This window comes from Malaclemys terrapin, chromosome 15 (genome assembly GCF_027887155.1).
Source record: "Malaclemys terrapin pileata isolate rMalTer1 chromosome 15, rMalTer1.hap1, whole genome shotgun sequence".
NCBI classification, from domain to species: domain Eukaryota; kingdom Metazoa; phylum Chordata; order Testudines; family Emydidae; genus Malaclemys; species Malaclemys terrapin.
The window spans coordinates 8236564-8247702 of NC_071519.1; the positions used below are offsets into that span (position 1 = coordinate 8236564).

The window sequence follows — 11139 nt, forward strand, 5'->3', positions numbered from 1 at the left end:
TCCTTCCCTGCAGTTAGCCAAGCGCTGAGGTGGGGGGCCGTAATTGGCCCTGAGCTTTTCGCGTTTGGCTAGCAGGGATCTTCCCTGATACCTGCCACGCGGTGGGGGGAGGGGTACAGCGATCATCCCAGAGAATTCATGGCCGGAGGGGGGAGAACGGGGGTTAGTTTGGTTTCTGCAGGGATCTTCCCTGATACCTTCCACGCGGTGGGGGGAGGGATAAAGCGATCATCCCAGAAAATTGGATGGGGGGGGGGGGTTAGTTTGTTTTCTGCTGCTGAAGGTAACAGGAAAACCGCAGCAGTCAATGGACTTTGCTTGGTATGTGGGAAAGGAGGGCGCAGAAGCCGAAAGACAATGGCTTACCATGGCTGCATGCAAGCTGAATTCTATTGCCCGGACCTGCGTCTGTGATCTCTAACACCAAAGCCACAGGCACTCAATATTAAGATGGAAATTGCGACCTTGTACTGAAATCACATATGCTATGTACTGTGAATAGTGTTTTTCACCAAGAAAGGGTATAAGCATTGTTCTGTAAAATGTATCATTTTAAAAACTTCTCTCCTTTTTCTCAACCCTCCCTCCAGCAGCTGCAAATTTATCAAGCCTCCCTCCTCCGTCACGAAGGCTATCTCAGATAAGGCAGCGTAGAAAGAGGACAAGAGACGACATGTTCACTGAAATAACGGAATGCACCCGAAATCAAAGAGCTCATTTGAATGAGTGGAAGGACACTGTAACTAAATTTAGGAAAGATGCCAGTGAACGCGAGGTCCTGAGGGACGCTCGAGATGAGAGGTGGCAGGCTGCAACACTGGGGCTGCTGCGTGAGCAAACGGACATGCTCCGGCGTCTGGTGGAGCTTCAGGAACGGCAGCAGGATGACAGAGTGCCGCTACAGCCCCTGTATAACCTCCCTCCCCCCTCACCATGTTTCATGTCCTCCTCACCCAGACATGTAAGAACGCAGGGGGGTAGGCTACGTGCACCTTCCCACTCCACGCCAGTGGACAGCCCAACCAAAAGGCTGTCATTACATTGAATTTGTTCAGTGGCCTTTTACTTCCCTCCTATCCTCCTCCCAAACCTCACCCAGATTATCTTGTTGGTTCTCTCCCTACGTTTATTACCAGTTAATAAAGAATACATGATTTTTAAATGATATTGACTATTTCCTTTGAAAGAAAGCTGGGGGAATGGGGAGGGTGGGTTCCTTACAGAGAATGAATGAGTCAATAAAGGGGGCGGGTTTTCATGAAGGAGAAACAAACAGAAATTTCACACTGTAGCCTGGCTAGTCATGAAACTGGTTTTCAAAGCCTCTCTGATGCATAGCGCTTTCTGGTGTGCTCTTCTAATCGCCCTGGTGTCTGGCTGTGCGCACTCAGCAGCCAGGCAATTTGCCTCAGCCTCCCACCCCGACATAAAGGTCTCCCCCTTACTTTCACATAGATTGTGGAGCACACAGCAAGCAGAAATAACAATGGGGAGATTTCTTTGGCTGAGGTCAGAGCGAGTCAATAGCGATCTCCAGCGACCTTTTAAACGGCCAAATGCACATTCTACAACCATTCTGCACTTGCTCAGCCTGTAGTTAAACAGCTCCTGACTCCTGTCCAGGCTGCCTGTGTATGGCTTCATGAGCCATGGCATTAAGGGGTAGGCTGGGTCCCCAAGAATAACTATTGGCATTTCAACATCCCCAACGGTTATTTTCTGGTCCAGGAAGTAAGTCCCTTGCTGCAGCCCTTTAAACAGAATAGTGTTCCTGAAGACACGAGCATCATGAACCCTTCCCGGCCAGCCCGCGTTGATGTTGGTGAAACGTCCCTTGTGATCCGCAGCACCATTGAAAAGTACCCCTTGCGGTTTATGTACTGGCTACCCTGGTGCTCCGGTGCCAAGATAGGGATGTGGGTTCCATCTATCGCCCCACCACAGTTAGGGAATCCCATTGCAGCAAAGCCATCCACTATGACCTGCACATCTCCCAGAGTCACTAGCTTTCGTAGCAGCACCTCAGTGATTGCTTTGGCTACTTGCATGACTGCAGCCCCCACAGTAGATTTGCCCACTCCAAATTGATTCCCGACTGACCGGTAGCTGTCTGGTGTTGCAAGCTTCCACAGGGCTATCGCCACTCGCTTCTCAACTGTGAGGGCTGCTCTCATCTTCGTATTCTGGCGCTTCAGGGCAGAGGAAAGCAAGTCACAAAGTTCCAAGAAAGTGCCCTTACGCATTTGAAAGGTTCGCAGCCACTGGGAATCGTCCCACACCTGCAACACTATGCGGTCCCACCAGTCTGTGCTTGTTTCCCGGGCCCAGAATTGGCGTTCCACGGCTATAACCTGCCCCATTAACAGCATGATCTCCAAAGCACCGGGTACCACAATTCGATAGAATTCCATGTCCATATCCTCATCACTGTCCTCGCCGCGCTGCCGTAGCCTGCTCCTCGCCGCCCGATTTTCCAGGTTCTTGTTCAGCATAAACTGCACGATAAGGCGCGAGGTATTTACAATGTTCATGACTGCTGTCTTGAGCTGAGCGGGCTACATGCTTGCCATGGTATGGCGTCTGCACTGTTCACCCAGGAAAAAGGCGCGAAACGCCGTTGTTTGCCGTTGCTTCCTGGAGGGGGGGAGGATATACCCAGAACCACCCGCAACAATGTTTTTAGCCCCATCAGGCATTGCGATCTCAACCCAGAATTCCAATGGGCGGAGGAGACTGCGGGAACTATGGGATAGCTATGGGAAAGCTACCCACAGTGCAACGCTCCGGAAATCGACACTAGCCCTGGTACATGGACGCACACCGCCGAATTAATGTGCTTAGTGTGGTTGCATACAATCGAATTTATACAACCTGTTTTCCAAATTTGAATTATATAAATTCGGATTAATCCCATAGTGTAGACATACCCCTACAGTCCTCAGCTTAAACCTCTCCAATGCATCATCAGTGATCTACAACCCATCCTGGACAATGATCCCTCACTTTCACAGACCTTGGGAGGCAGGCCAGTCCTCATCCACAGACAACCCGCCAACCTTAAGCATATTCTCACCAGCAACCACGCACCGCACCATAACAACTCTAACTCAGGAACCAACCCATGCCACAAACCTTGATGCCAACTCTGCATCTACATATCTACACCAGCAACACCATCACAGGACCTAACCAGATCAGCTACAACATCACCAGCTCATTCACCTGCACGTCCACCAATGTTATATATGCCATCATATGCCAGCAATGCCCCTCTGCTATGTACATTGGCCAAACTGGACAGTCACTACGCAAGAGGAGAAATGGACACAAGTCAGATATCAGGAATGGCAATATACAAAAACCTGTAGGAGAACACTTCAACCTCCCTGGCTGCACAATAGCAGATGTAAAGGTAGCCATCTTACAGCAAAAAAACTTCAGGACCAGACTCCAAAGAGAAACTGCTGAGCTCCAGTTCATTTGCAAATTTGACACCATCAGATCAGGATTAAACAAAGACTGTGAATGGCTATCCAACTACAGAAGCAGTTTCTCCTCCCTTGGTGTTCACACCTCAACTGCTAGCAGAGCACCTCACCCTCCGTGATTGAACTAACCTCATTATCTCCATATTGATTTATACCTGCCTCTGGAAATTTCCATTACTTGCATCTGAAGAAGTGAGGTTCTTACCCACGAAAGCTTATGCTCCCAATACTTCTGTTAGTCTTAAAGGTGCCACAGGACCCTCTGTTGCTTTGTGCCAGACTTAACTCCCAGTTTCACTTGAGGAAACAGGAAATATTTGACACTGTGCGATACGGCTCCTCTGCTCTGTTCCCACAGTGTTATGCAGCAGGGGAGGGTCTCCGGTAGTCTGTGTGTCACTGGCATATTGGGGTGATGCTGAAACAGGACAGAGTAGAGGTGGCATTGTGGGGCTGGCATGAACCTTATCTCTTCATTTCCCCTTCCAAGAACCGAGGGGACAGCAATCCTTACCCAGCGAGCTCACATTCTCATAGTTCTCCTGCATGACTTCCCTGTAGAGGGCTCTCTGAGTGGGGTCCAGCAGAGCCCACTCTTCCCTGGTGAAATACACAGCCACCTCCTCGAAGGTCACCAGCCCCTGAAAGAGGAAGAGTCCAACATTCGGTACCCGTTTCCCCACTCACAGCCCCACTATTCGTGGGGAGAGGAGCCAATCAAATGGAAGCTCTAGGTGGATCCCACTCAACAGAGTCGCACCCTCACCCCTTTCAGGGTATCCAGGAAACACCAGGGAGAGGGGATGAAGAGAGAGTCCTTTGTCTCTCCCAGCAGATCCATCACACACCTACTAGCCACTGACTGATGGAGATGGAGCCCCTAGTAGGGTCCAGAGAGAGCTCCCTGGTAGGAAGCCCAACACCCTCCTCATTGTGAAGAGCTGGATATGAAGGGAGGGGAATCTCCCTTAAGCCTGACTCGTGGGTGCCCCCTTCATATCTCACAGCAGCCACTGGTTAGTCGGATCAGGCTCCAGCACTATGAGTATGGTCAGTTTTCCAAGCCCCATGTAGCTGGGTTATTTTCTGCTCCACAAACTAGAACATTTCCACCGCCAAACCTCATGGATCTGTTCCTAGAATCTAGGCCACTTATTAAATAACTGCCAGCAGGTTTAGCACACCCCTGTGCTCCTCCCTTTCTCCACCCTGTGAATTTCCTGCCCTGCTCCAACCTCCAAACCAGACTGTGCAAACCTTCCCATCTCCGATGTATTTGCTGTCCCTATCCTCCAGCAGGAACCTGTGACGGGTTGGATCACAGAAACCCCCTTGGGAGCTGCCACCCGATGTGCAAAGACTACCCCTGCTTCTGTTTTCCCTGCCAGCTCAGGACTCCAGCACCCTGTCTTGCTGAGCCAGACACTCTCATCTGCTCCAACACAGACCCAGGGTCTGAATCACTTGTCCCAAAGCTGCAAGTTTACCTGAAAACAGCTCGCAGTAGCGTGCTTGTCTTTAGCACTCAGATGCCCAACTCCCAATGGGGTCTAAACCCAGATAAATCCGTTTTACCCTGCATAAAGCTTATGCAGGGCAAACTCATAAATTGTTCGCCCTCTATAACACTGATAGAGAGATATGCACAGTTGTTTGCTCCCCCAGGTATTAATACATACTCTGAGTGAATTACTAAATAGAAAGCGATTTTATTAAATACAGACAGTAGGATTTAAGTGGTTCAAAGTAGTAACAGACAGAACAAAGTAAGTGACAAGCAAAATAAAATAAAATGCGCTAATCTATGCCTAATCAAACTGAATACAGATAATCTCACCCTCAGAGATGCTTCAGTAAGTTTTTCTCAGACTGGACACCTTCCAGGCCTGGGCACAATTCTTTCCCCTGGTGCAGCTCTTGTTGCAGCTCAGGTGATAGCTAGGGGATTCTTCATGATGGCTCCTCTCCCTCTCTGTTCTCTTCCCCCCTTTATATATCTTTTGCATAAGGCGGGAACTCTTTGTCTCTCTGGGTTTCCACCCCCCCTCACTGGAAAAGCACCAGGTTAAAGATGGATTCCAGTTCAGGTGACATGATCACATGTCACTGCAAGACTTCATTACTCACTTGCCAGCACACACATATACAGGAAGACTCACAGGTAAATACAGCCATCTGCAGACAATGGGAGTCATCAAGATTCCAAACCATCATTAATGGTCCACACTTTACACAATTACAATAGGCCCTCAGAGTTACATTTTATATTTCTAGTTTTAGATACAAGAGTGGTACATTTATACAAATCAGATGATCATACTCAGTAGATTATAAGCTTTGTAATGATACCTTACAAGAGACCTTTTGCATGAGGCATATCCCAGCTACTTACATTCACTTATTACCATATTTTCTCTAAAACTATCTCAGTTACATTATATTGACTTATTATCAAGTTTTTATAAAACCATATAGACTGCACAACGTCACAGAACCCACCAAAAACTCCCCAATAATCTCTACCTGAGCTGTCTCCTTTGCAGCCATTTCTCTCCCCTGTTCGATGGGAGGATGGGATGAGCTGGAGCGGAACATGGATGTCATTCTGCAGACTATCTGGATGAGAAGGGCAGTTGTGGGGGTTTCAGAACAGGTTTTAGTTAATTTCACAGCAGAATTCCCCCAGGCCCTTTCCCTGCAGAGAGACATCCCACTTCCCACCTCCCTTATCCCCCCAGATCGAGAACAAGGACTGGGGGGCACAAATTTTCCAAACGGAACCAAAAGTTCCTTACCTTTTCAAAAGAGAAGAAAAGGAAAACCTGTGATTTCACACTAACAGTGTTTGATAGGTGGATAGAAAGTTATCACAGTGACAGGGCATGTGACTGGGGAATGCCGGGCAGTGCTTGTAGCCAGGACTCTGGCACAAGTTGATCAGAAAGAAGAATCATGGTTAGTAGCAGTTGCCAGAGCCCACAGGCAGGGGCCCCAGACAGCCCCCAGCCAGGGTCCCACCAGATATTCCCTGGGACGCAGCCCCCAGAGTCCCTGGCCAGGGACCCCAGATATCCCTCAAAGCCCCACCGGCCAGGGAATCCCCACCACACCATGACTGCCAGGTTGGGAATCCCAAAGGGTTCCCCCCACCAAGAGCCCCTAGCAGCCAGGGACCCCCGCAAGGGAACCCCCCACTGGGAACTCAGTCCCTCACTGCCTGCCTAGGACCCCCCCCCCACCCTCCAGCAGGATCTGCCATGCTGTTTGTCTGGGACCCCCTCCTCCGCCCAGTGGGACCCCTCACTCTGCTTCCCTGGCATTCCGTGACCTAGTGACAGAGCTCCGCCTCCCCACCCCCCGCCAGCTCTGTGCACTGGACATGGCAACGATCGCAGGAGCCAGCGGGGGAAGCCCAGACTCAGCCCCTGGCACAGCACCAGGCTCCCTCTAACCCCGTCCCGCCTCCCCAAGAGACGCCCACCCCCGCTGTTCTGCAGCCAAGAGGCCCCCAGCCACACCGACCTCCAGGACCCATAGCCTCAGGGCTGGGCACATCAGAACCACCCCCCCAAACTTCCAGAACCCACCAACTTGATCAGGGTACCCTCTGCCCAGTCACCCAAACACTTCCCCTACCATAATGCCCCTTCTGCTGCAATCTCCCCACACAGACATCCCTTGCCCCCAGAGCAACAGTGTTACCTCACAGTGTCTGAGAAGTGGATAGAAAGTTATCACCACCCCCTGCTGGCCAGTCACATAGGCAGAGGGAGCACTGGGGGATGCCTCTTGAACAGGAGAATGGAAGGCCTGGAGGGCAAGAAAGGTAAGAAATGTCCATGGCCTGTCACTGGCAAATAATGACCATGGATCCACCCCAGATGTGGCTACATCTTAGCACTGCGGGAATCAACCCCTCATGGAGATCATTTGTAATGCGGTTTGGGATACTTCTGGACCCACGCTGCACTCAGAGGAACCTCCTCATCCCATGCCAGCTGGAGAAAAGAAAAGGGTCCAGCCAACTCCCCTGTTTCCAGGTGGGGGCCACTGATCCCCAAACAGGGGGAGGCCTCTGGCTTTGATGTGTATTAAATATGTGGCTTGTCTCTTTTATCAGCAAAGATTTTAACAGAGATAAAGGGGGGAAGAAATGATTCTCAAAGGAGAGGGGAAAGATAATCACTGGGCAATTTAATCCCCTGCAACCTTCAGGATGGAGAACGACTCAGGGCAACAGGTTCCCTCCAAGAAAGGAGAAGTTGCTGGGATTGAGAAACATGGGGAACAGCCCCAAACATGAAAGGATTTTTAATTGACATTTGATAATAACGTAGAAACAAAAGAGAAAGGCTGGAAATCTGAGAGATTTTGGATCAATTTTGCAAATAATAGAGAGGAAAGCGGAAAATCAGAGGGATTTTATATCAGTTGTTGATATGAGGTAAAATCTGAGTGTTTCCCATCAATATTTGTTAAATGAATACAGAAGAAATGGGCACCATTTTATATCCGTGTTCAAGAATCTGAGAAAAGGTGTAAATCTGAGATTTTCTTTGTATTTTATAATTAGAAAGACAGGCAAAAATCTCAGGGCATATTCAATTAGAAATAGACAACTAGAGAGAAGTGGGGCAAATGTTTAGGGTATTTTACATCAATATTTGAGACTTGCAGAGAAAACGTGTTACGAACTATGCAATTGAAGGTGAAAAATCAGAATTATGGAGAGACCAGGGGGAAATCAGGAGAGATGAGAGAGGTGATCATTTGAGGAGAAAGGTGGGGAATCTCCCCGCATTTTATAGGCACGTGTGAGTTGATGAAAGAGAAAAGAGGAAGAATTAGAGAAAATTTGTATCAAGGGGTGAGAGGCAAGTGGCACAAACAGGGACAGGATCCAATTAACCACCCCACCCACCCACCAACCACTTCTCCCCCCGGGGATTTCCAGGCTGCACAGAGACAGTTCAATACCCCTCCTCCCCCACATCCCACTGACCTTCTCTCCCGCCCCCCAACCCCATCGGGCCCCAGTCTCTGAGTGCGCCCCACTGCGGGGCCGGGGGCAGATCCTGCTGCAGCTCCACTGGGGCTGAGGCAGCTCCGAGGCTTCTCCCAGGTTCCCGGGGCGGAGAGTCACTTTCCTGCCCGGCCCCAGCGCCCCCCGGGGTCTTTCACTCACCGGGGGGCTCCGGCCCGGGGCTGCCCAGGGGGCGGGTCCCAGCTGGAGAAAGCCCCCCCCCGGCCGGGCAGGGAGGAGTTAATGCCGGGCTCCCCCCGCACGGACCCCGGGGAGCAGCACCTGCTCAGCTCGGAGCCCCGGGTTACACGGAGGCAGCAGCTTTGTTCTCCCGCCCCCACGTAGACTCGCACGGAGCATGCGCAATTTCAGCTCACCTGGGCTGGAGAGGGCGGAAGGACGCCCCGAAGCAGGCGGAAAGATGTAGTTCCTGACTCTGCAGGGAGCGGAAGTGACGTTCGGCTCGGGGTGGGAGGAGGAGCTGGGCTGCGAACACGAACGGGACCCTGCGGTTCTGCCCGGCTCGTGCGGGGCCCTGGGAGCCTCCCCCGGAGCTGGAGAAGAGTTTTGTGTCTCTCGGCTCTGGGCATGCGCAGATCGGGAGGGAGGGAGAGTCCCGCATGCGCAGAGGCAGCGCTCACCCGCTGCTGCTCCCTGGCGCTGCGGGGCCGGGCGGAGCAGGAGGGTCTGTGCCGGGGAGACCCATTAACCTCCCGTGCCCGGCCCGCGCCCTGCTCCCGCTGGGGCCGGCCCCCCGACACACGCTGGAGCTGCTGCAAGCGGCGGGGCTCTGGCACAGACCAGACGCTGCTGCTGCCTCCGGGATCCCGGGCTAAGCTGCTGCTGCTCCCCCGGGTCTGTGCGGGGGGGGGAGAGCCCGGCATTAACCCCTCCGTGCCCGGCCGGGGGGCTTTCTCCAGCTGGGACCAGCCTCAAAGGTCACCCTCTGCCCGCCGGAGCCTCCTCGGTGAGTGAGAGACCCCGAGGCGGTGGGGGGAGCCGTGGGGCTGGGCAGGAAAGTGACTCTCTGACCCGGGGAACCTGGGAGAAGCCTCGGAGCTGCCTCAGCCCCAGTGGAGCTGCAGCAGGATCTGCCCCCGGCACCGCTGGGATTGGGGGGGGGGAGAGACTGGGGCCCGGCGGGGGGGGGGGTAGTGTATTAAATTGCTCCCAATTGGAATGTGCAATTTACCCTGTCCTGAGTATGCTCAGTACCTCTGCTGAAGCCACTGCCCTTATTAGCCATAACATTCTGCTGACTTTGCAGATGGCAACGTGCGCAAAAGGGAGGCATGGGGAGGGGGGTGGCCAGGGTCTGATCAGGGGGTGAAAATTGAGTGGTCGGGGGGGGTCAAGCAGTTGGACACAGGATTAGGAGGGGGCTAAAGGGCTGGGGGAGGAGCAGGAGTTCAGTTTGGGGGGGAGGGATAGCTCAGTGGTTTGAGCATTGGCCTGCTAAACACAAGGTTGTGAGTTCAATCCTTGAGGGGGCCACTTGGGGAATCTGAGGCTAAATCAGTACTTGGTCCTGCTAGTGAAGGCAGGGGGCTGGACTCAATGACCTTTCAAGGTCCCTTCCAGTTCTAGGAGATGGGGATATCTCCATTAATTAAATAATAATAATAATTAATAAGCTCCTAGTGAGGCGCTGGCAGAGGGTGTCCCCTTTGGTTTGGGGGGAGGTGTCAGGAAGGGAGGGGACGGTCATGGGGGGCGGGGGTTGAACTGTCTCTGTGCAGCCAGGAAATTCCGGGGGGGGGGGGGGGAGATGAGTTAATTGCCTGGTGCTGTGCCAGCGACTCTGTCTGAGCTTCCCCTGCAGATTCCTGGGATCGCTGTCATGCCCAGTGCACACAGTGGGGCAGGGGAAGAATCCTCAGTGCTAGGCAAGCAGTGTGAGGGGTCCCACTGTAAAGCATCAGGGGATCCCTGTGAGGCGGGGCTCTCATTAGCTGCTCTCCCCAGAGAGCTAAAGGAGGGAAGCTGCTCAAATGCTCTGTCCCTCTCTGCTCAGCATATTGGGGTTCAGCTTCCTGGGTCACATGCTGCAGCCTCCATTGTGATCTGGGAGACCAGGCTTAGCAGCTGCTGCTCCCCCAGTGGGGGTTCTGTGCTGGGAAGTGACCTTAATTAAAGCTTCTTCTCTGCCTGGCCCAGGGGATGACTTTCTCCAGCTGGTACTAGCCCCATAGGGCAGCCCTGAGCCCTGTTAATACTAAATTCTGAGCCAAACATTCCAAGTAACTGAAAGAAAGGAAGGGAAAATGCTGGGGGTCTGGCCTTAAAATGACTCTACACAAACAGACCCCCTTCATTTCTCATCCCACTAGCAATTACAGGAGCAAATCCAGCCATGGGGGAGCAAACTACCCAGGAATTGGACTTTCCTACCAGACGGGCAGGGAGAGAGGACAGGGAAAAAGAGAGAGAAGGAGAAAGAGAGACTGAAAGGGGCTGTGGGAGAGAAGAGTTTTGAGAGAGATTTCCAGATCTCTAATCTGCCCAGACTGATGTATTACTGCACCCTGGATAGAGTCACTTTCCTGTGGAGAAAATGAGAATCAGACAGAGGAAAATCCAGTTCCTGACTCCATTTCCCTCCTGCTGGGGTCAGTGTCTGAGGGAATC

General features: G+C 52.2%; 2 protein-coding genes across 4 annotated transcripts in view; both read right to left on the reverse strand.

Annotated features, from left to right (window-relative positions):
• LOC128823054 (oocyte zinc finger protein XlCOF6.1-like) overlaps window positions 1–6123 on the reverse strand; it is a 34960-nt gene extending 28837 nt beyond the window's left edge. The window contains exons 1-3 of the mRNA XM_054005107.1: window positions 6012–6123; window positions 4003–4129; window positions 3694–3906 (exon numbers count right to left, since the gene is read on the reverse strand). The gene's annotated coding sequence lies outside the window, so the exon portion shown is untranslated. The remainder of the gene's footprint in view (window positions 1–3693; window positions 3907–4002; window positions 4130–6011) is intronic.
• An 895-nt stretch (window positions 6124–7018) lies between these two features.
• On the reverse strand, window positions 7019–9473 carry LOC128823093 (uncharacterized). Of its 3 annotated transcripts, none has more exons than XR_008441658.1 (2): window positions 8794–8883; window positions 7019–7298 (listed from the first exon to the last, which is right to left on the reverse strand). XR_008441658.1 is itself a non-coding variant. In XM_054005183.1 (2 exons), exons 1-2 carry the CDS (start codon window positions 9393–9395, stop codon window positions 7104–7106), a joined length of 702 nt encoding a protein of 233 aa, XP_053861158.1. In that variant the 5' UTR covers window positions 9396–9473; the 3' UTR covers window positions 7019–7103. The 3 variants fall into 3 exon arrangements, 1 of the variants encoding a protein (XP_053861158.1); XR_008441657.1 differs by having other exon boundaries at window positions 8674–8834; XM_054005183.1 differs by lacking the exon at window positions 8794–8883 and adding an exon at window positions 8889–9473.
• Between the last annotated feature and the right edge of the window lie 1666 nt (window positions 9474–11139).